This window comes from Falco cherrug, chromosome 2, assembly GCF_023634085.1.
Source record: "Falco cherrug isolate bFalChe1 chromosome 2, bFalChe1.pri, whole genome shotgun sequence".
NCBI classification, from domain to species: Eukaryota; Metazoa; Chordata; class Aves; order Falconiformes; family Falconidae; genus Falco; species Falco cherrug.
Window position 1 is genome coordinate 85,619,365 of NC_073698.1, and position 25,639 is coordinate 85,645,003.

A 25,639-nucleotide genomic window follows, 5' to 3' on the forward strand; every position below is an offset into this window, starting at 1 on the left:
AAGAAATGTAAAACCAATATTTTTGCACCTGGGACCAAAATCAGAAATACAGGTATACTTCAACTTTGTATGACTGTGAAGGTGTTTGCTTTTTCAATGCATGCACAACCTACAAGGTCAGGATAGAATAAGATCTATTTAAGTGAATTAAACTGAATATGATAAGGTAATGGTGCACACAGCCTTTGTTTACCTTTCTGATCAAGCTTCTGTAAATTCTGCATTCCTGTGGTTCCCCTCTGTGACTGCAAATACCAGCAGATTGCTTCCAGGGGGATTATTGTCATTTAGAAATACAAATCTCAAGATTCATATTGATAAACTGATGTATTAAAGTTAGATATTTCTGCTTGTAAAGATTGCTGACAAGAACAAATTTCCAGAAAGATATCACAGAAGCTAGGGGAATTCCACAAACTGTAGTTTGAGGGTGGCTGATAGACTGCATAAACCTCAGATCTGTTGCTGCTCTACGAACTCCATATTAATTGCATATTCATTATTCCAGTGTTGCTAATGATAACATTTTATTAATCAAAGGGTTTATGCATGTTTACTAAAGGAAAGGATTCTGTTTTGAAACTAAAACTAGAATTCAAAAGACTCAAAAGACTTTTCTAAGGAAAAATCTTGTGTGGAAGAAACCCATACCCTTAGAATATTAGTATGCATTGAACTCCAGTCAGTAATGAATGTTTATTGTCATAGAAAATATCCAGGATGGCACAGCAGAACTCCATCATGCCTTTGCCAGCTTGCATATGCTAATTCTAGCACTATTTCTCGTCTGTAGCTTATTCCATGAATATTTTTCACTGTGTGTCTAAATGCATAAATTATACCTTTCCTGTGCTTAATATAAAGCATTTTGATTGGGGGGGTGGGGGGTGGGGTTTCCTATAACTTAGTACAACACTTGTCTTAAAACAGTTTCTGGGAATTAAGTGTTAGGAATGGAGGAAAGATAAGGAATATTCTGAATGTTGCATCTATTGCATGTTCTTAAAAAATGATTATCTGGCATATTTGGCATCTGAAATTCAGATTGATCTCATTTATTTTGACCTTCAGTACTGTGTGAACTGTATATTTGTATAAGTGAAGCAACTGATGAACAATCACTTTAGTTCAATGAGCTGAGACAAGTATTTCTTCTGCATTATGAATGCACAATTTACCTTTAACTTTAGGCAACGTGAGGCTTTCAAATAGCGCGAAGAAAACTGACAGAGCTGTTTGCCTTATATCTCTCTCTCTCTCGCACATGATGTGGCCAAATGCAGAGATACTGTTCTAGTTTTCAGACCACCAGCCAGGAAATTCCTACTTTGAAACGGGAGCAGTCTTGAACACTAAGTGGGGTACATGTGCCAAAAAAATGATGATGAAAAGTACATTGGCAAGTGTGAAGCTTTTATTATTCTTTAGCAGTAACCTTTTCCATTTAAAATTGGTATTTTAATGGAACTATTAGCTACATGTTCTGTTGCCTGGAATTTATAAGTTCATCATCCTAAATGAGTATAATAGAGCAGAACAAAGTATCGCCAGGATTAGAAAGAGCCCAGGCTCCAGGTAATGTGTTGGAAGAGCTCTGCTTTGTGCTCAGAGTTAAGAAATTCCCATGGATTCGTACTTCATTAGTACAAGATTTTGTGCTGATGTGCTGATTAAGAATCAGATAGAAGTGAAAATCATCTGTCATTCATTACAGTGTTGGAAGACTGATTGGCTCTTCCACTGGTAATTTCTAATAGCAGTGAAGAGTTCAATCCAACTCCAACTGCCAGGACACAGCATTTCAAATGCCAATAACCTTGTTCTCACCTGGTGTACAGCATGCAGAGAACGCAGCCACCAGTCAATATTTTTCCAGCATGAAATAGATCAGATGCGGTACCGGGTGGTGGAAGCAGTTTGGAAGATCTTGTTGCTGACATGGCAGTCTTGTGTCAAGTGTCTTATACCAACTGGGCAGGAAAAATTTCTGTTTGCCAGTATCATTCTTTCTGCTCTGGCTTTTTTTTTCCCAGATTAATTCTGAAAAAAAAACAAACAAACAACCAACCTTCTGTTTTTTACCAATCTCATTGAAGGGAATAAGTACTTTTCTGGTACACATGGACTTAAGGGAGTATTCTTATTCTGAAGTCAAGAACGTGTTCTGTCAAGGACGATGATTTCTTTGGTTGAGAAGAAAGTTAAGTGAGGATTCACTGCTTCGGGAAATAGCCACACCTAGGCCTGAGTTGCAGGTTATAAATTGTGCCTGAAAACTTTAGGAAAGATGTTATCAAACCTCCACAGTACTGAAAGTTTGTTTAAAGCTATCAGAATGGGGAAAAGAGTGGGATTGTTAGAAAAAGCTGCAATTTAACTATTACATAGAATTTAAGTATACGATTTTATAATATTACTCCTTCTATGCAATGATATTACAGCTATGGTTTCTTGAGGTTTTTGTAAAGAATTCGACTTTTTCTAAGGTAAATGAATAAGGAACTGCACTTTTATTGAGTGTTTAATCTTTAAAGCACATTAAAAATATTAATTAATTAATCCTTGGCAAAATCCCTGTGAGGACTATACACAAGTATTATCATCCTTTCACAGATGGTAAATGCAGTTAACATTCCTCCAGTAGTGCTGGAGAAAACAACTTCTGTTTCCAGAAGTCCATCGAATTCTGTCAAATTTTTTTTTACAGCTAAAGCCTATCATAACTGAGGTAGCTGTGAAGTGGAAAAAACATTCTGGATTTTAAATTAAAAGGCAGTTATATCTACATACCTCCAACATTGTTTTAAATTTGTGCTGCTCTGAATTCAAGACAATTTATTTTAAACTTCACATGAGTTTAGTTTTGGTCACAGGTGAGCTAGTTGCAACCCAATTGCTAGTTTTCTGCATGTGGGCTGTTTTTGAGCTGTACTGCATCAAACTTCTTGATACGTAGTTTAATAAAACAGTAAGTGGTGTTTGACTCAGTCATCCTTTGAATTAAAGTTGTAGCTTAAAATTGCTTGTAATTAAGTACAAGAGACAGACATTTTTTAGCATTCAAAATTAAAAACATTCTTTAATATTCATTATTTATGTAAGTTTAAATAATTTGGAAATTAACTTTGAATGATGTAATTCTCATATTTGAAAACTGCCAACTAGTCTGTGATCAAGTTATTTATTCTTTCATTTTTATATTGCTTTCAGTCTGGGTCTTCAGAATGTTTCTTAAATGTAAACACAAATTTAATTGGGAGATAGGTTTACATTGTATCTGATTCTATGTGCATATTAAATAGTAATATTCTAATAGACATTCACCTTATTCTATATGATAACCAAGCTGTTGTTTTACATTCACTCCTGTAGTTCGAGCCCTTTAGCGCTATTGGAGGGGTGTGTAATAAGCTACTTTAGCTAAACTGCTGTTCACCAGGGTCATATCAGGTTTGCTTATCTACCTCTGTTCTTCTCCTGGTACTCAGCATGAGAAAAAGGGTGGAATCTGGCTATCTGGCTCTGTTTCCTCTACTTAGGTGTGCTCTTGCAATGTATCGCTAGATCATGTTTTTCATTTCAGCTGCAGTGTGGGCCATAGGAAAACAGCACTCTGTCACATGTATCCTGTTCTCAATGGGCAGATGATCATTCAGTATTATGAAAAGGTGGCCCTTTTTGAAAGAGACTCTAGGTTATTCTGGAGTGTCAGATGTAAGTGGAGAATCAATGAGTAGAGGCTGCTCCATGAAGGCACTCATCTTTCTCAGCTGTACAAACTGGGAGTGTGGCATGGAAGAGCATCCATCCTGTTACATACAGACTGACAGTAATATCAAGGTTACTGTACTTAATTTGCTACTAGATATATAAAACTTCATATGCATTTGCTTTTGCTGTGTTCTTTTATTGCAAGTATTCTACTGAGAAATGTTGGAAAAAAATGGTATTAGATAGTTTGCCATGATAAATTAAAACAAGGAACTACAGAATTACTCTGCCATGAACTATAGTGACTGGTGTGATTTTTAAATCTTTTCTTCACTGAATGTTCATCACTTTTCCTCAGTACATTTTTACTGTATAATCAGTTATCGCTCCACTGACAAGTATTAGTCTGTTAGTAACTCATCATAGGCTGACAAGTGCCAGAATTAATCCTCATATTTCTGTCACTGAAGCAAACGGTTAGTTGGCTTCAATGGCTGAAATATTGTATGACACATTATTCTGACCCACAGCTTGACATGGAAATTTTTTTTAAATACTCAATTTCAAGTCAACATGTAGTTGTAAATATGATTCTCGGTGAGGTTTCCTTGCGTTAGCTTTTGTGTTTAACAACAACAGCAAAAGAATAATCAGATTCTGTACAACTCAGTCCTAATGTTAAGGGAATATTTTAAGAGTTTGTGTGTTTTGTTTCAAGTGAAAAAGCACCCTGGACTAAGTAAATTAAGTTAATTTTGTTTTGGTGTCCCTACCCCCGCTCCCCCCCCCAAAAAAAAAAAAAAAAAAAAAAAAAGCTTAACCAAATGTGCAAGCATAGTTCAGTGTACCAGTGTGTGTTAACAGTTTGGGAAAATGCTAGCCATTAACTGTATATAGTCTACATAACTTGTTGGGCATATGAGACTTACATATAAGGCATACACATTGTTAGAATACAAAAGGATTGTTGCCAGATTCATTACCTATTATTTGTACCATTCTGGGGGATTCTTCCATAGTTTCTTTTCTGAGCCCTTTAAAAATAGCAAACCAAACATGATAACCTGTTCTAGTTATAAGTTGATTAAAGTGAAGAAAAAATTAGTCACTTATCTGCTACTAATTCTTAAAACCTCAGGTTTTGTAGGGTGGTTGTCAAACCTTGGTTTATGTATTTTAGTTCTGTATTTACATCCTAAACAGTATTACTTAAAATAAAGTGAAGCATTTAAGGCTTAAATTATATCTTATTTTCTGCCATTGTTATGTGTGCAACTGCATGCCACTTCACATTTATGTTCTTGATTTTGTTGCTGGTTATTGTAACTACATCTACATTTGAAATGGAAAAAAGGTTTAAATGATGATTTTTTTTTTTATTAGCATCTTATTTAGCTCCATTATATGTGACTTGGCTCCTTGAACTAAAATTAGAATATAAAACTAAAAGAGAGATTAATTTCTTTAAGGTCATGGAGCAGTCTGTGCCTAGAGGGCCACAACACATACCTCTATAATGGCTTTCTGAGCAGAGCCTAATAAAGGGAAAAAATTGCTGCTCACCTCATGTCAAGAACCTCCAGTTTACTGAACAGACATTTTACCTACTCAACTACAGCAGCAGAGGTGCTCAAGTAAGGAGTTTACTTTTTGCAAAAAAAGGCTTATAGTCTGTATAGAACCTGTTCCTTATGTGGTGTAGTGGCTTTGCAAATCTGTGGATTTCCATGTCTGAGAGTTCTTAAAAAATGGCAAGAGGTAGCATTCCTCTGAAAGAGCTGCCATCATCTTTTTTGGGACTATGTCGGCTGAAAAATTAATCAATGAAAGGATAAACAATGTGATGGCATAAGATTAGATTTTTAGAGAATAAATTTATTTCTTTCATTTTAGAAGTATTTACCTGCTAATGGAATCTTTGCCTTTTTTCATTGAAACCACACTACTGGTGTTGTATCCATGGGATTTGCTTGTGCCCAGTGTGTTCTGTCAGTCAAGGCAGATGTGGGGTTTTTTATTTATTTTTTTGGGGGTGGGGGTGGGGATGGGATTGGTTTTTGCAATTTTTTTTTTTTTGGTGGTTGGAGTGTACAAACCAGTTATGCAAATAATTGGGTAACTAAGGCGTACATATTAAGGCCTTGAGTGTCAGAGTTTTGATTTCTATCTCCTTTTACCTTTTCTTTGCAGTACCATGCAAAAACAGGGGACACAACTAGTTAACTTCTAAAATAGAAAATGGAAGTATTGTTGATTGAGAAGGAATGGAAACACTAGCTCTTTGCAAGACAGGTTCTTTCCTCATGCGTGCTCTCTGACCATCAATTTTTAGTGCCTTTCTGGATTGCAGTGAGCTCTTTGCTGTCTTTCCTTGGTCTTTGGGAAAAATACCTCTTTTCAGCATTTCTAAGGCTTGTGTTGAGACCCCATTTGTTTTCTCTGGCCTCTCTCTCTTCATCTGTGATACAAGCTGACAGCTTGTTGTCCTGACCTGCTCCACCATACACTCCAGAAACACCTGATGACATTTTCAGTTACTTTTAAGGAAAGAGCAAAGTTCTTTCTCTCCAGCACATTCCAGGCTGCTTCATCAGAACACTAGGAACAGACAGTTGTCCTCTTTGGAGAGTAATTGCAGCTTCTTTTGATATGTACATACTAAACATGCATGTGGTACAATATATAGTATACATTCTATGTATTTTGTATAGCAATAGTTACTATGTGGCAACATTGTATAGAAGTATGTACTCTAAATAAATTTTATTTCTAAACATGTACTAATGTGACAGAACAAGAGGAAACAGCCTGAAGTTGTGCCAGGGGAGTTTTAGACTGGATATTAGGGAAAATATCCTTCACTGAAAAGGTGGTCCAGCACTGGAACAGGCTGCCCAGGGAGGTAGTGGAATCGCCATCCCTGGAGGTGTTTAAAAAACATGTAGATGGTTTAATGATGAACTTGGCAGTCCTGGGTTAGTGGTTAGACTTGGTGATCTCAACTGTCTTTTCCAGCCTGAATGATTCTATGATTCTGTGCTTTTATATACTTTCCACTAAAGTCGATGTAAAGAACATGCAAATTTTAGATCTGGAAAACTGTTGTGCAATGATAAATACATTCTGAAAAGTCAAGTCATGGCCACATGTTAATACAAAGCATGTTCGTTTTAAGAATGGAATGGGGGAGAAGGCATAGGATTTCAGTTTAAATCACAACCTCTGTTAATTTTTATCTTCAGTCATTCATTTGGCACAGTTTCACTTGTTTCAGTACTAGCTTCTGGGTTTCAAAATTATTATTAAAGATGCTTTATGGTATTTTGCAATGGCTGAAGTATATTAGATGATACAGCGTTGGCTTCTTTTTTTTGTATCAAGAAATACATGCACAATAATGACTAGAGCAGCATTTTTGCCATTTATAAAACTAAATTCTTTTGTTAACCTGGTATTGCAGTCCTGTGCTTACATTTTTGTGTTTTATAGCAAATTTATTTTAGAACCAGTTACTGAATAGTTAAATGTGAAAGTCATTCTAAGGCTTTCTTGATATATCAGTTCTAGATAGAAGAAAATGTTTCTACTGCACAGTGAGGAGTGGAAATTCGAGAAAGCAGAGAATACCAGTGCTTTGTAGTGGGCCAGAATGGTAGCCAAATATATGCAGCACCAATTCCTTTACGTATTTACTCAGAGACTTGCTTGTTGATTACAAGGAAATGAAGAAAAATTAAGCAACTTGCTCCAGTAGAGCAGTTAATGTACTGCTGTGTGTACTGGTTTACTTTTCCCCTTTTCCAGAAGGCTGTCTGTCTCTCTCTTTCAGATGCCTTATTTTAATTTGCTGTATTGCAAAATTAAAAGGAAGCATTACTACAACACTCAGTAGTATTCTTATAGAATGCTTTATAAGTCTGTAGCAGATTATTAAGCTCAAAGCAGTGCTGATTTTGATAGCTGTTTAACTCGGCAAATTAGCTTTAGCGCATAAATCCTCAGGGTGTACATACCCTTTCTCACAAGCCAGGGGTGGAAGGGGCAAGATCTTAGTACAGTAATTTATTGAATGCAACCACTTTTCATAGAGCATGGGAAAACTGCAGTGCTGAAGTCCCTTCAAGACAGTTTTGCCACATTCCTGCTCATTATGAATAATTACAAAACAGGTCCACCAGGTGCCATTTTAAAATATCAGCATCTGCCACCACAACTGTTTACAGTAATTTTAACAGTTTATTGTGTTAAAATAGTTGAATGCAGAACAGGAAGAATCACATTCATAGTCATTCACGCAGAATTGCAAGAGAGATAGTACACAATGAAATTGTTGAGGGGGGAGCAGAGCTGAAGGAAGGAATAAAATCTGTCTGATATCTAAAACGAGCGTATGGTCCTGTCTGGTAACTGCAGCCTGTTACAGCATTCCTACGGTGTGTTTGAGAACAAGATAAGCTAAGAAAACCTTAACTGAATATCAGTAACTTCTATGAAATACTTATTTTAGAGAAAATCCACTCTTTAATTTTTTTTCATTTGATCAGTAGCTTAGCAATAGGTGTTTTTAATAACTGTATTTCTTGTAATTTGGCATTACAGAAGTGGAATCACAAGTATGACTTTGTGGTTTTAGTCCTGCCAGCCTTATTTCAGTCAGAAATAGGGAAGCAGTAGTGCAACCATAAGGAAGGTTCCACATCGTTTAAGCCAGTCAGCTCTGTAATGATCCCTTTCCTTTCTCCCGTACTGTTTCTCCCTATATTTCCCACACTGCTCTTCCCTATTATTCCACAGTGAAATGGTTCAGAGAGATAAACTGGTTGACAAATATTGAGTTTGTTTGTATTTTGCACTGGATTTATTAAGGCTTATCTTCTGAATCTGCTTTTTATGAACTGAGATAAATGCCAGTGCCTTCCCAAAGAAAAGAGTAAGGATAATGCAACACTGAAAAGGCAGGAATGATGCAAATTTTCCTGGGTTCATTCCTTAAGCTAAGTTTTAAGTCTAAAACTGTTGTGAAACTGTGTGGAGAATTTTGAAATTACCAGCCTGTCAGATTATTTCCCACAAAGAAATGTATATAAGGTTTCTTATCTAGAACCAAAGCTGTAGATTAAGAGAAAAAACTTTTCTTGAGTAGCTTTCCTGTTGCAGGAGTTGTTTACTAATATCCACTTCAAAGGCAGTGCATTATTTGTTCCATGTTAATTCTTTGGATCATAGGAACAAACTGTCCACATCAGAGTGCTTTATCACTTTTTTATTTTTCCTTTTAAATATACTCCATCAGAAACATTAGAATATAATCAGCATTATTGACTGCTATATGAATACATAATGCACGCAATAATAATATAAATGCTTTGATATTTTCATTTTTTAATGCTTTATGTGTGTTGGCAATGTGCTGAATTTTTGGTATTTTATATCACTGCAGATTGTAGATTCACAGATTGTGTGGCTAAACTGAAATATTATGTTCACATGGTCTGACCTCGTGCATACTACAGATAAAAGAATCTTATTTAGGAATTTATTCTGTTAAGCCTAACACTGACTGCAGCTATGGCTTGGGTTTTAAGAGACACGTACCTGTCACCTGTCTATCTGGAACCTTACTAGAAAGCCTCCCTGGATGGTGACCTTCCTCTGTTAAATAGCTATGGAGTAATCTGTTTCATGAAGGCTACTGTGATTTTATGTAATATTTAAGTTTGCCAAAACGTTATTCAGGGTTAAACCAGATATTGTCCAAGTTATGAATCAAATTAAATGTTTGTAAGGAGCATTATCCATTTCTTCTAAAACTCTCAGGTACACGTTATCTGTTCAGGAAATGTTTAGTAGGGTTCACAAATATACACTCTGATTATTCATGTGAGAGGGAATTTACTATACCCTAATTATTTTTTTTATTACTCTTAAGTTCTTCTGAAGAATTTTGGAAACTGCTGTGACTCTTTTGGCTGCCTCTGTTTATTGTGCTTTTGCCCACTGGTTATATCAATCCTTCCTAAGCAGTTGAAGAGGTAGCTTGATGCTCCCTGATTAGCAGTTATAGATAAGATGTTTAGGTGCTAGCTGATAAAGGAGCAGCCAGAGGCCAATTGTAAGAAATGACAGATGCAAAAGCCTGCAGCAGACTGCACAAGCTAACCCACACCAGTTCCCAGATGATTCCTGAAGAAAAGCCCATGAAACCAGTGAGGAACGTGACTTCCTGTCTCAGAAGGCATCAGAGGCAGCCGCACCTCAGCCAAGGTGAAGAATCAAAGAAGAGTGATAGTTACTAGAGAGTATCACCTGCAGGATATGGAGACACTATTTTACCAGCCTGACGTGATGCCTTGGAAGGCTTGCTGCTTGCCAGGCACTTTGATCCAGGAGGCTGTGGGGAGACTCCCGAAGTGTGTCTGACCTTCAGGCTGCTACGCTGCCTTATTCATTTGGGCACCAATGGTGCTGCCAGGGCGGCCCGGTGTGTGTAAAGAGGGACTACAGGGTTCTGGTGAGGTTGAAGGGCATGGGGCCCAGGTGATGTCCTCTGTCCTGCTGGTAAAGAAGAAAGGCTCAAGGAGGACTAGACAAATTTTCAGATCAACACTGGTTACAAAGATGGTGTCACAGGCAGGGCTTTTGGCTGCGTTCACTGGGGGGCACTCTTTGAGGAGCAAGGTATACTCAACAGAAACAGGATTGCCCGACAAAGTGGGACAAGAACATCTTTGACAGCAAGCATCTAACCTTGTGATAAGGGCTTTAACATAATTATGTCAGGGAAGTTTTGCAATAATCAGAAGAGAGGGAAGGGATGCAGGGCAGTGAAATGTTTAGGGAGGCAGCATGATGAGGCTGCTCTCACCTCCCCTGTGTAAAAACCAGTACACAAATGGTCATGACATGGGAAATTTGGACTTGAAAGTCCATGAACAGTTGCAAAGCTGTGAACTCACTGGAATTCCAGTCATGATGTGATTGCTCACATGATGGAGTGCTGCAGCAGATGGATATAGACTTCCAGGAATGGCAGACCAAAATGGTGAGGAAGAGAGGTTGTGCTCCATGCAAAATAGGGGCTGCAGGAAACTCCAGGGAGGGAAGGGGAAGACCAGCCAATGTAGCTGCACTGTATTTTCAACAATTGAGGTAGAACATTGCCATTGGGCTTGTTAATAAATTAACTGTGAACTGTTTGGGTAACTAAGATTGTCAGTTCATCTATGGATTGTGTATAAGACATAACTTCCATATTACCTAACTTGGGGAGGTTTAAAAGCTGGTGTCAATCACTTTATACCCATGTTCTTCTGCAGAGATTCCCTTTAAGAGTGACGGATTAGAATTTCTTTATTTATTTTTACATACTCCCTCCACTAGGAACTGCACTGACACTATTGACTTATTGCATATTGGCTACCAAACAGTCATGAGATCATCAGATGGTAGTGTTTTTACGTTCTTAACTGCTTGAATTTTATTCAAAGAAGTGACCTAGGGGTGAGACGCCTCATCGAATATCTGTGAGTTACTTGATGTTTTCTGTAAGATTTAAGGTCTCCACTACAACTACCTTATTATCTGACTACTCAGGTCACATACAAGGGAGAAACAGAAAATGTACATGTTTTTTATGGATTTCTAATTCTTGTTAAACTAATTTCTTTATTATGTACCACTCCTGACTTTTTCCTGAATAATATCTGGTGCAATGCCCAGTGCAGCACTAAGAAACAGTATTTCAGAAAATCAAACTCTGTCTTAAATCAATAACTCTCTGTTGGGTTACTTGCTAAGGCTGGGGTGTTTTTATGAGAAGATATCACTGTCTGTGGCATATTAAAATTTTATAAAAGGCAGGCAATAAAAACACATTTATAAAAACAAGTTGTATTAAAAGATTACCCCAAGATAATGATCTGCCTCTTCCATATTTTCTCTACCAATATCTTCAGAAAGCTGTAACGTTTGGGTAGACCTCAGAATTTAATGATAGAACACAAACATAACAGATCGGTAAGATCTTTGAACATGCTTCAGTAATGACCATCAATTGTTGCTATTCATTACTTTCCAGGAGCACACAGACACACATATAAAGCATATGCTTTTTTAAGTATTTTTCTTTGATTCTGCTTGCTTTCTCTTCCTCTAGTTATCTTGGTGTAGGATATTTCATGTTTGTATTACTTGTGTATTTAGTACCTTTTTTACAAGTTGCTTTGTTAAACAGTATCCTTGTTAGCACTGAAGTTTCAGTGGAAGTCGTAATGATTTACATAGGGAATATGGACCTGTGTATAATACAGTTGCATCCCTTTGAATTGAAAATTATGGAGTAGGCGAGATGTAATCATGCCTTACTAACAGGATAATATTCTGGGTCATATAGGATTTCAGAAATACAATTAAGTTCTAGAGACTTGTAACTTGCTCACTACATATTGTTTGCAATCCCATGGCTGCAATGTTTCACTTACCTGAGCAGTCTGACTGGAAGTAAGGGTCTAGGTATTCTAGAAAGTTTTGGGAGGTGTAATTGTCATGTTAGTCTGCTGGTGTTTCTTGGCTCAGATTTGTGCAAGAATGTGGTTTTGCTGTTGTAACTACATCTACTGAATAGCTTTGCTGTCAGGTAGCATAATGTTTCCATGTTTTCAGGTAATTACTCAGAGGTTTAAAATACAGTTCACTCCTTATCCACGTGCCCCACATTTGACAAGATCTTACTATTTCTGCTCTGATGCTGGGGTGTCTGGTCAGTTTGAGCTCAATGGGAGGAATAGTGTGGGGAGGGCACTTGGTCTTCCTTGCTAGAGGGCACTGGATTTGTCCTTGAAACAAACTGACACTCCAGTCTCAGTAAGTCTGTTACTACAGACTTGAAATGTGCAGTTTTATGTGTTTCATGAAACATGTTTCTTGAGGGCTCAGGATATGTATTACTGAACTGTTAACGCTGAAAGTTAATGCAACATGCCACTTATCAGTGACTGGTGTCATATGCTTGTCCTATGTAATTACAGCCTTTTTATGGAGATGGAGGCTATTCTTAAAGTGCTGGGCCAGCTTATCCATCTGCTCGGGGAAGGATGATTGCACAAGCAGGTCCAAAGATTTTTCAGGAGTTTTACTGTTAAATAAGGTCCCAAAACAAATGCTACTTAAGCAGAATTAGGGCCATCTTATTTCGGGACTCTTACTAGATTATTTGTAAAGAAGAAAGCATTGCATATTGTTCGTTTAAAGTTTGGAGAGCTGTTTCACTTTTCTTTTTAGTTTTGAAGGGTTTGTCAGTCGTGGTATTTTTGTTGTTTGGGTTTGTTTTTTTTTTTAATCAATAGAAGCAAGTCAGCAAGAGAAGACACCAGTAACCTTTATTTTACAATCGGTTTGTAATTTACTACAAGACTGTACTCTGCTTAAGGAACAAAAATCTCCCAGTAGGATTGGTCATATATTCCAGGTGTTTCGGTATTTATTAGATGTTGTAGGGCGTGTTTCAAAGCCTAATCTCAGGTCTCCAGAGCATTCTTAGTTCCTTGCCAGGCCATCTCTTCAGCGTGATTTTTAGATGATGTATGTTTTTTTAGTTAATAAACACTTAATCCTCTCTTTATGTTTGAACTAAGATCCATCTCACTAGTGCTGGGTAATCAAAGATATACTTTAAAAAACAAAGTGTTGGCCTGCATTGTTCTAATTTATAATCCCAGGTTCTGATTCCATTTACTGTAATCAGGAATGTTGGTTATTCTCATCATGGCTCTGTTTGAGCCCTGTACCTGCAGCATTGCTTGTTTGTTTAATTGTCCAACCTAAAGAAGTAAATTCTAAAACCAAACATGTGGAACTTTTTGGAGACATCCTCTAATAAATTTTTTCTACAACATGATAATAGAAGTTTGTATTTAAGGGGTTCTTTAGATTAAAAATATATTTTGCTTTAAAGAGCATAAATTAAGGCCTGGCATGATGGCATGACATAACCTCTCTAACTATTAATAATTAACTGTCATAAAAAGAAGTAAGACTGCTTCAAAACAGGCAAAATAAGAGTAAAACTGCTGGGTAGCTTGACTTCAGAGTAAAATGTCTGCAATAAGTTCTATCATCTGCTAGAAATGAAGTCTGAAAGAATTTGGGAGGCAGGGGGTAGGTTTACCATTCCTTCAAATGTGAGTTGGAAGAGATAAATGGAGGGGGTAGGGAGACAGGGAGACAGGAGAAAGGAAGAATATCATTGTGCTCTAATAGATTTCTATTAGTGAGTTGCAAGTGCCCAGTAAAAAAAAAAAAAAAAAACACCAAAAACAAAAACCAAAAAACCCCCAACACACACAAGACAAAAAGAACCCCTAAAAAACCCCACCCCAACAGTGGGGAGTTATACAGTTGACCATGAGAGAGATAAGTGAGTTAAGTAGACATTCAGGTAAAAATTGGATATTTGTTCAGTTGGTGAATTCAAAGTTTATGTATTTTCATCCATTTTAAAAAGACATGGTTCAAGAAATTATAATTAATACTGGTAAGTTGAAGAGCAAGGGATAATACACTAATTGTGGAACTAGCAGTCCTGCAACCTCTTTCCAGAGGTATCTGTTTTCTTAAACATGTTCTATTTTTGTTATTCTTAGCCCCTATTCTTTATTTCCAAATTCTTCTGCCTGTTAAAATATGCACCAACTAATCTTTAGATTTAACCTGGATAATTTTCGCTGTGTTGCTTCATAGTTCTGTCTAAACCCATTTTTTTAGGGTTGCTTGCATTTCTTCATTTGCGTATGTGATACATATGTAATAAAATTGGTTGTTGTTCTAATGTGTTCCTAACTCCTATTTACATTATAGTGACTGCATAAATTAATCTCCACCTTTCTTTCACATGCTCTGTTGGTGTACTATTAGTTGGTAATATGTGTATGTACACTATATGTGCGAAAGCTCTGCCACGTCTTTAGTGTCATGCTTTGTCAGAGTTTCTAAGAATGTTCAAACATGACACGTTATTTTTATTGTTATCTTTGCTAGGTTATTGCATCCGCATATTTACCCATGAAATTATAGCCGTAAATTGTATTTAAAATGTATAGCTCAAAATAATTAGCATTAACTGTAGTGTAAAAGGAGTGGGAGGAACAGAACATAAGGGACCTGGTAATGTACTGACTCCTGTTACATGCACTATTAGGTAAATGTGTCATTATAATGCTTTTATTAAATTCCTCAAGTTCTGGCACAGTCAGTTGCATACATTGCTTCTGTTGCTTTCCCTCTCTCAGAACCTCACTTTCTGAACGTGACAAACTTTTCTGCAATTTTTAGACTATATTTCTTCAGTTTTATTTTGTTCTGTTTTGTTCTTGTGCTCCAATTATCCTTGAACTTGATGCTTTTTGCACTGATTGGTTTTACCACACAGTATACATATGAAGAACACTCATACCTGTGTTTCTCAGGCTTTGTTGGACTAGACTTTCAATGGATTTTCATTCTTCTCTACACTGCCTCCCACTTAACACTAACAACTCTTCTCTGTTCCACTTCTGGATTATCATTCTTGAACATGTCTGACGAAAACATATAAATCCAGATCAGATAATCTTTAAGTTTTGTGCAATAAAATCAATATGGTGTTTCTTGAAGATGAATCCAGTTTATCTTTTGAAATTTGTATTTGATTACGAAAAAAAATTAAAAAAAATAAAGAAAAGGTCCTGCATTTTAAGGCTGTGTTCTCTCTGGCTTCTTGAATGCTCAGTAGAATGAAGTATTTTCAGGAGATATTGTTATACAGAATACCATACGTATTTGCCATGATTGCAGCTATTCTGCCAAGTCTGACAATCATAATTTTGCAAGTACCACAACAAGCATGACATACAGGCTTCAGTCTTACTTACATCTCATCTCTTGTGCTGTGTCTGCATTTGCTGGACATGTCCAGAATAACCACTTGGGCCTTAGAAGAAGGTGTGCTTTATTTAAACTGGCATTCCCATGTAATCTGAAGAGTGGTTACAGTCACTGTATCCCACAATCTGTATTGGTTCTAGGAGGATAACTCTTTGGATTGAAATTTGCATTCCTTCATGATTAAGTCACCTTTGTGACTTAAAGTCATTACCCAATCAAATAATGCAGCGTTATTCTCCTTTCTTTAGTTAAAATATCTATGGACTACTTTTATCAGCTTTAATCTTTGAAGTCTCTAAATTGATTCTTGAAAAGAGTAAATTACCATTTCTTAGCCTTTGAGTCCAGACAGACTGAACAATCTACTTTTTAAAGTCTGCCATGCAGCCACTCATTTTCAGAAACCACTACAGTGCTTATTTAGAACCTGAATGTATTATGGTGGACTAAAGGATGGTATATTCAAAGCATTAAAAGCATTTGGTGGCCTTTCGGGGGAGGCAAGGGTAAATGGAGATTTCACTGTGAATAAAAGAATAAATTATGATAAATGGATGTTAACTGTACTATTGGGATCAAAGTGTATTTCTTCTTCCCATCTTATCCCACAGAATATGTGCTTTTACCTTTCACAACTCACTTTTTTGCCAGCAGTACGAACAGTCAGAGCTTCAAAAAAAGTGTGATTAAGTCATTCTGAAATGGGCAGACAAGTAGGGATAGTATTAAACTTAAACAGGTCAGACAGTTTGTAGACAGCTGAGTTGAGAAGTGCAAGTTCCACACTGTGTAGCCCATGAAGTGCTGTTACCAGCCTTGGGCAGTCATGTATCATTTTTCCCCACTTATTTGTGTACTTCTGTTATTCCTTGAAGTGATTATGACAGGTTAGCTTTATTTTGTAGTGTTCTTACACATGCATTGGAGAATGGAGGAGGAACCAGAACTTTTAGGCAGCTGCTTTTAGTCCATATTCATGTCTTTTCATCTTAAGGATGGAAACAGCTGAAGGCTCGTGGAACAAGGCTGTTCTGATAGTCTCTCCCATGGTTTCTGCAACATCTGGAGTTCATCCATTAATGTGATTTAATAAAGCCATCCACAAAAAAAATTGTGATTCTTTCTTAGTTGCTCCTACACTGCTGTTGTCATAAATAATTCCTGGAATTAGCTGTCTGAAAACTGAAATTGTTATCCATTTGTTTCTCGGAGAGAAGAGCATGGTGAGAATTAATTCTTCTGAACTGAGAAAAAAGTGAGAAAATCTTCTAACGCTAAAGTCAGAAACGGGTTTAATAACCAAGCCAGTACTGCAGAACTGATTTCAGTAATCCCATGTAGGCCTTTCCTTCAGAATTAGCCTTTCCCATCATTCAGGGACACTTGAACTTTCTAGTCAAGATACACACACATAGTAAAGCGTTAAAATGCTGCTATTCTGCTGACCAGATAAGAGCAACTAGACCCTAATTGTCTTAATATTTTTATAGCTGGGGTTTTCTTTTTATATATGAAATAAATTTAATATATTGCATTGCACATTTGACATTTGCTATATATATTTTAATGTTTATTTGACATACACATAACATACCAGTTGGCATCCCAGTCACATTTGGCTGCCCTTGTTTCATGTTTACAGCTACTCCAGCTTGCGGGAAACTTTTGAAGTAGGTGTTGTGGATACAATGTCCTCAAAGACAGCTTAATTCCACTGAGCTGTAGCATTTTCACTTCTTTAGGGTCTCACGTGTTGCTGCATGCTCGTCACTGTCATGTACACTTACATTTAATCAATTAGGCTGAGGCTTGCACTGATTAGAATAGGCGAGACACCTTCTGCTGCCTGTTTAAATAGGGGCCGGTAAAATGTAGATTTCTTGGTCTGTAAAGTATGTATTGCTTACAAGATATTATGCATTGTCCTTGATTTCTTTCACTATTTCTCCAACACTCCACACATAGAAACTTGCAGAAATGCAAATAGAAGCTTACTTTTATGCAAAACATGAGCAGATGTTTCTAGCTGAAAAAGTATTAAATACCTTAGGGTATGGGCTTGAGATGTTCTGCCTGTCCGTTGTGAATGGTTCTCTTCCCCCAGATAATTACATTTAAGGTTCTTCTTCAGTTACAAAATAGCTATGTATAAATAACTTGCTGGAGGACAGAATGCAGTGAATAAACATTTGATCAAAACTTCATTTTTTAAAAACTATCAGCATGACATATTTTAGACTATTTTTCATCATGATTAGCCTAAAGAAAAAGATCAGCACATTGATCTGCTTCATTCTTAGTGAAATAATTCCTCAGAAGTTAGAAATCCTTCCCCTTCTATGTAAAATGCTAGATTTTACAATGAAAAAAAAAGTAATTAATTTATTTCCACATTAATTTATGAAATCTTTAATTACTGGAGTTGTCTGTAATTTTTTTTTATTATTTTTTAATTCTTACCTTTCAGATTTATTGGCTAAAAAACAATTTACATACTAAATAAATTCGCTTAATCAGTCTGATCAAAATTTGTGATAGTTGTAATTAACAAAGCTGAATGTGATTCATACATCTGAGTTGTCCATTTTATTTTAATTAATTGTCACTGATGATGTGTGTTTGCTTACTAATTGTGCTGGCTTTTGCAAGTGGCTAATACTGACATCGCTCTTCAAGTTCTTCCATTGTATTTCACAGTTCTTGTAAGCACAGAATCAGCAAAGCATATACTGTGCATCTAATTTTGCAGCAAGTAAACAAGTCACAGTTGGAGCTAAACTTCTCAAGACAATTTTTTACTTTGTGTGTGTGTATAGGCAGCCCCAATAGGCAAAGTATTCCTGTTTCTACGCTAACAGATAATATGGATTCAGGTGGAATCAATACTGTCTAGCTTTTGGAGAATAAGTACAGTGTTTTATGAAACTTTATAGTAGAAATACTTTTTCAGTCTCTGCGTATTGTTGCCATAGTTTCCATGCTGAATGAAATATGCCTTCAACAGGGATAGGAGAGAAATGTATAAGTAAAATCTTTTCTAGGGTAAATATTCATAAAAGTAAAATGGAAAATGTACAATATTTTGAAACATTGGCCCTTTGGCTTTCTCAAACATTGGCCCATGTGCTGATATCTCAAATTTCTTTGTAAAATTACTGTTGGGATGACTGTTAATGTTACCATTTTTGTACACTATTCCAGAATCTAGATATCAGTCATTATAAGTCTTTTGAACTTACTTTCTTTTCTGGACTCTTCAGTAGGACCTAGGTGGTGGGGTATATTTTAGTTTTCTCTGCCCTACCTGCTCCCCTCACTGCTCCCCTCAGTACAATTGAGGGTTTTGAATAAATGAGCTTCAGCTTTCAGCAATGTATATGAGTGATGTGAGAAAGTTAAATATTGCCTTTTGTTTCAGTAAATTGACGAGAGCCACACTCATGTTCATTGGTGAGAATATCAATATGCAACATGTATGATAAAAATATTAACATGCACCCCCACTTTTTTCCAAACCAGTATTTTATTTTATTGCCATTTTACTTAATTTCTTTCTGTCTCTATCTTTACTGCTAAGAAGCTGCTTATGCTTATAGTTTACGGTGCAGAGGTTGTGGTGTTATTGAATAAATGTTTAACATTGTAAGGAAACTGAAGAAAAATAAGGATCACCTTTACTGTTCAGCATAGGTGTTAAGTCTGATTTTGCAGATTTCAAAACCAGAGACATTTTCAAGTTCCTTCACCCTGGACAGTGTTAGGATTTTAGTCCAAGAATCCTTCACAATCATCCAACAGATCAGAACAGACATTCAGACATATTTAAGGTATCCTCTGCCACTGAACTTTTTAATACCAGGTACATTTGAATCCCACAGAACTTTATTCTACAAATCCTGACCTGTATTCATAATTCTAAAAGGCAAACACAGATGTGTTAATCTTCTGAAGAGATTTTCTTTATGCTGCTGTTGTGACCTCATTCAACACAACCCACAGAGGATGGCTGTGTTCAGCAGTTTGAAGGTATTCTGTAGGTCTTAACTGTAAGGTTTAACACATTTACTTTCTTAAGGAAAAGTCTGTTGAAAAATTAATGGTGTTTTCTTCTGGGAGTTTCAGACTAGTTTTAGGTGAATGGGTATTCATATCTACAGAAAAGAAGAAAAAGAACAGTGCCACTATCTATGTGTAGGTCAGCACTGGGCTGTCCTCCAGGTTTTCACTCTTGCTTCAATTATCTGTATGTATTTTGTGCCTTTTGCTAACATTTCGTTTTGTAAAATGTGAATTTTGGTCTGCAAAACAATAGACTGTTATCACCATGCTTATTCATGTAGGCCACTGACAGCCTTCTGAAAATTTTGTGGTTTGCTCAGTCCTGTTCCAAATAATATTTTGTTTGTTTGTGTATATGACTGGCAAGAACTGAAGGCATTTAGTGGTTTAGGTGGTTTTGTTTTTTTAACTTGTGTAAGATTGCATGCTAAATGATTTATTTAGCTCTCTACTAAAAGGACTTGAATTCACCCTTAGTACCAGTGGGGACTGGAATAAGCTGAACTGCATGATACAGTCCTCCTATTTAGATTCTAACTCTTCTCCCCAAGAGACTGTAGACACATAGATTTCTGTTTAATTAAATATCCTTCTCTCAGCTGGAAAGTGCACTAAGGAATTCATTTTAGTAAAAGGACCACAGTTGTCTGCTCTTTAACTTTGTTAAAGAATTGTCAGTTTAAATTTTCAGATTTCAATATTTACAGTTATTCCATAAATTATTCCATTTTTGTCTGTCTGCAATTCCAGTACTATTCCTTGAGATTTGTTGTAAAGATTTCTTTCATTTTGAATTTAACATGCAGTCTACTAACAGAGTACAAAACCAGGGCAGAAAATAATTACAAGTTTAAAAAACAAGAGGGGAAAAAAAAGGTCAGTAGTTGCAGAGCAGACGCTGCAGCTACTGGCTGACCTTTGAGAGACTGCACAGTTTGTATAGCTCTGAGGACCTACTGGCAGCAGTGTCAACAGAGTAAACAATTACCACTTCTTTTGTTCCTGCCATGATCATTACCATCAGTATAGTCTTAATATGAACACAGATTGCAGAACAATATTGATTTGGGACCAGGTGCTAGCCCGGGGAAAAGATTTTATAAATTTAAGAAAAACAGCTTATATTTGCCTGATAATCTTGCTTGTTTCTTGGTGTTCAAATAAGAATAAACTATATTTAGTCTCATGCTTCCGCAATCAGGAAAATAAGAAGTTACCAGTGACAGCAGATCAAAGATAGACCTCATGATTCTGTCATACTTAATGTCTGCAAATAGATTTGTTAGTAATTTTGGAGGTAATGTTTTGAAGATCTCTTTACCCCTGCTCCACCAAATCTAATGCATCCATCTGGGAATGAAACCATGGTTTTCTTGCTATTTAAGATGAAGCAGTTACTTTTTTAGTAGTACAGTCTCATATACTTTCATGCAGTTTCAGTTGCAGATTTAGGTTCATTCAAATCAAAATGTGATCAAAATATGTGACAGGTTTTGTGGAAGCTCATTCAAAGTGTTTTGGTGAGCCTTGTTAGACAGGTTAGCAGAGGGATGTGCATGTGTTTTGAAATGTTCACCCTTGTTCTTGAAGTTAAAAGGTAAAATAAAAAAAATAATATGTAAGTTATATTTGTACATTTTAAAATATTTCTACTTTGCCCTCATCTTAGATACTGCAGTTGAAGTTGGTGCCACAGTGGGAGTTTCCATACAAACACTGAAATCCCTCCTGTAATGAGTCTGCACTGTAGAAACTAATCTTTTAAATAGGAGTTAGACTGGTCTTATCTCAACAATGAGGGCTTCTGCAGTTAGCTTATCTGCTGTGCATCTTTTAAGTCCTTTCTAAACAGATGCATTTGGAAATAGCAGTAGGATTGTTTTCAGAAATTCTAATAAATGTTAAAGGTATATTAGTATTAATAAGTCTTAAAAGGAAAAAAGTCTTTGATAGAATAAAAAACAGCAGCCTCCATTTATCAGGAAGAAAAGCTGTGTAGGCTCTGAAAATCAGAATCAACCTTGAGAATCTCCTTCAGTGTTATGGAAGGGAGAGCAATGGGATTTTAGTATGATTTTTAAAATCTCATGTGGGTCAGCAGCAAATAATATTAAAATAGTGTGTTTGTGGTTGGTTGGGGTTTTTTTACTACTGTCGTCATGGAAGCAAAAAGTATTAGGGGATGTATAGGATTTAAAGTTACATTTTTCAGTGTTTTCTACTTTGTGATTACCTGAAAATCCTACCTACTTCTTTTGAGGACAAAGGATTTCTTGTGTTTTTAGGGCTCAAGTCTTATCTTGCTTCTTAGCACTGTGTAAGGTAAAGTATATGTCAGAATTTGTCTCCCAGTGTAAAGAAGCCACATCAGCAATTTGGATACAGTAATATAATCTTTCTGGCAATGAGGCATGCATTTAAGCTTTCTTCTTTCAAAGCTATGTTGCCACTAGTTTGATAAAAAGAGTGAGTGGAATCAGCACAAATAATGTCAGAACTGATATTTGGTCAAAGCTTCGAGAAAGCTAAATATAAATAAATGGGCATGGCTCTATTATAAGTAGACATGTATTTGAAAATTGGAAGCAACATTTGCATGAATGTTTGTAATTTTCACTCTGTGGGTGGCTGTATGTACATAATGTAACACTGTATAACGAAATACTAGATTTTGCTCTTGTTGGTTGACCTGTACAGTACTTTTTAATATGAAGCTTATTTAGGTGTTTTGTATCATACTCACTTTCACTCATCTCTTAAAATTGCTTCTTTCCACCAGAAATTGGAAAGTTAGAAGGGAATTACTTGTTGAGAGAACATATGGATGCAGGAACAAACCAGTACAGTCAGGACCTTGTTCTGTATCCTAAAAAGGAGTTTTGTTTCTTTCCCTATAGGAGATGCTTAAAGAAACCATGCCTTAATAAGTAAGCCTGTGGATAACAAGTTGTATCAAAAACTACTTCTGTGAACAGTATGCTTCATGTGACATATTTTAGTTTGAGTACCAGAAAGTCACTGTTTTCTTTTGGAAAATATTAATCTGCCAGCATAAAGTTTTCTACAGTAGAAGATTTCTATCAACAGCTGGAAAATTTATGCTGGAAACTTTTCCAATACGTTTGTATAACTGTATCTTGTTAAAGAGATGGAGTGGTTTTCAGAGCTCTCCAAAGTCTTTCTCATTCTTGCTTGATGAACATGTTAATTATGTAATTTGTGTTAATGCTATGATGCTTCCCATTTTAAACTCTCTTTTGACTTGTCTAATTTGTTTTTATTTTTATTTATTCTTTTCAGTCCTATCCTGGATGTTCATTGTACAATAATATGGATGAAAATATTCAGAAAGTATTGATTCTGAACCTGAATTTGGAGATGATTTTTTTTAAAAAAAACCTGGATAATTCTTTTCTTTGTTCTTACTTTTTCTCTCTAAACTCGTATTTGAATAATGGCATAGTCTACATACGTTGACTTAATTTTTTTAAATATCTTCTGTATTTTCTGAGTTGGAGGTTAGTTTTTAGAAGATGTAGCTGGGCTTCATAGGTATTTTGCCCCCAGAACTGAAAGCAGACATATTTCTAAGAAATTAGTGAACTTCCTTGCAAGCTAGTTGTTTAAATTTAAACTTATTCACTACCTAACTACTAGGACTTCAAATATCCAACTGTCTTAACAGTTGGTAAAGACAAGGTATTAGACAAGGATTCAAAATGAAAGAATTATGAAGGCAAAGGCATAAGACAGGATAGAAGAAATCATTCCTACTCTGATAATTCAAGAGTCTGCAAAAAAGAAATTTGAGAGGCAAATTGATATTCCAGGCTTTGCAACAACGGCTGTTTAGCTATTTGTTGTGATTAAATAATCAAATATTTTCCTATTTGCCAGTGGATTCTGGCAGGTGCATATGTAATTTTTATTTGTCAGATAGAATGGGCAAACAGGTTTTGGCATGTATATTGTTTGCAAGGTACTTGTTTTATTTATTGTGTGATACATTCGTGTATATAAATGATAAGGTATTTGCCTATTTGGTTACCAGAACATTTTGAAAAGGAAAATAATGAACAACAAATGGAAAAATTGCAGCTGGCACTAATGTCTATTCTTTCAGTGTGTACTCTTGCCTGTATAATGGCATGGATATTCTTGTAAACATCAATTACTAGTGGATGCTGAGGATAAAAAATGGTGTTAAAATATTATTACAAAAAAATAATAATAATATGGTGAGAGCAAAATACTACCTGGACTGAATTCTATCACAGGAGCGAAGCCCTTGGAGACTGAGGGCTGTAGTGTGACTAGATTTGGAAATGGCATGGGGGGGTTGTGTGTTTTTGTGTGTGTGTGGTTGTGTGGTTTGTTTTTTTTTTTTATTAATGAGCAAATCCTGTATACTGTGGCCACTGAGAATATAAATCTGATGGGGGTGGGGATGCTGGAGGAAGTATGTAATTTTTTCAGCCAATTCTAAGTAGAACTGAACCTTCAGCTCTCTTTCGTAATGTATCAAGCAAAGGTATGAAGATAGGTCAGAAAGACAAACTGAAAATATTGATAGGACATTTCCAAGTGTATGTGAAGCTTTTACCATAAGGTGCCTTCCCTCATGTATTGTGCATTCTAGGAAGAGAGAATGAGATACCACCCAATAGCATTATTGAATCTGCCACAATATATCAATTGGTTTCCCAAAATTGATCCAGGACAGTAAAAATGCATAGCTCTTGACTTTCTGCCAGCAGTCACGTTAAAACACTTAGGGAATTAATGATAAATTTCTTGTACAACAGTCTTTTTACATCTTGATTCACTATAGACTGAGTGTAGGAGTAAATGTCAATAGCAAATAACAAAGTAGCTACTTCCAAGAGCTGCCATGCCTTATATTTTTACAAATTGCTATTGACTTGAAATACTGAGTCAGATATACCACTTTTCCTGCTGATGTATATCATGGCTACGTGCAAAACCGAAATCATCATTGTGTTCACATGAAGTTTCTTGTACTTAACGCTAAAGTCCATAGAGATTTTATGGTCTTTTTTTTTTTTTCCCAAAAGAGTTGTTCTATTATGTATCTTAATGTCTGTGAATACCCTGTTCCTTAGATGTTCCACAGACCTCATGAAGAATATAAGATTAAGTAGAATATAAAAGCTATGTAGCTATATTAGAGGTCAGCTTCAATAGTTGTTTTGTATGAATCCATTCACTAGAAAAACCTGTAATTTTTATTCCTATGTCATTGCCATATCCGATGACATCTAAATGATATGAAGAGAATGTACAAGGCACCACTTTGAAAATGAGCTTGTCATTATTTTTAAATGCAGTATTTATAGAGCATAAGAAAATGCACCTTTTCCTATGTGTAGTCCTGCTTAATGAGGATCATAGTGTCAAATTGTATACTGTGTGCATATTGACTAAAGAAATATGGATGGAAAGTTTCTGTCAAATGAGATAAGTTACTGGTATAAACTTTGGCTTTTCATTGGTATGCACATGTAGTCTGTAATTTTGGAACTGATTGTAAGGTTCTAATTAGTCTCTAGAGAATTCACATGGACAATAGATTGCTCATTAGTCTATCAACTTCCCATGAAGATGATTGGTTATTTCTCATGTCTAATGTGGAAACTGAAATGTTGCATGTTAATTTGCCTTCCAGACGTTGCAACTGCCTGTCCAGATAAGAAGTCGATCTTAATGTACGTGACTTCTCTCTTCCAAGTTCTGCCCCAGCAAGTCACCATGGAAGCCATCAGGGAGGTGGAGATGTTGCCACGACACTCAAGGGTCACTAGAGAAGAGCACATACAAGTACATCATCAACAGCGTTTTTCACAAGAAGTGAGTTGTTTCACTTTTGTGCTTTCATCTTGCTGCTCTGAAGTAGTTGTTTCCCTCATCTACCCTGTAAGTGTGATGTTAA

At 36.1% G+C, this 25,639-nt stretch overlaps 1 protein-coding gene across 11 annotated transcripts in view; it reads left to right on the plus strand.

Annotated features, from left to right (window-relative positions):
* The window catches only part of DMD (dystrophin), a 1,162,157-nt gene that overhangs the window by 318,786 nt on the left and 817,732 nt on the right, over positions 1-25,639 (plus strand). For all 11 annotated transcript variants that reach the window (XM_055701082.1, XM_055701084.1, XM_055701085.1 and 8 more), the window contains one exon: positions 25,376-25,557. In XM_055701082.1, coding sequence (XP_055557057.1) covers positions 25,376-25,557 — 182 coding nt within the window. The remainder of the gene's footprint in view (positions 1-25,375; positions 25,558-25,639) is intronic.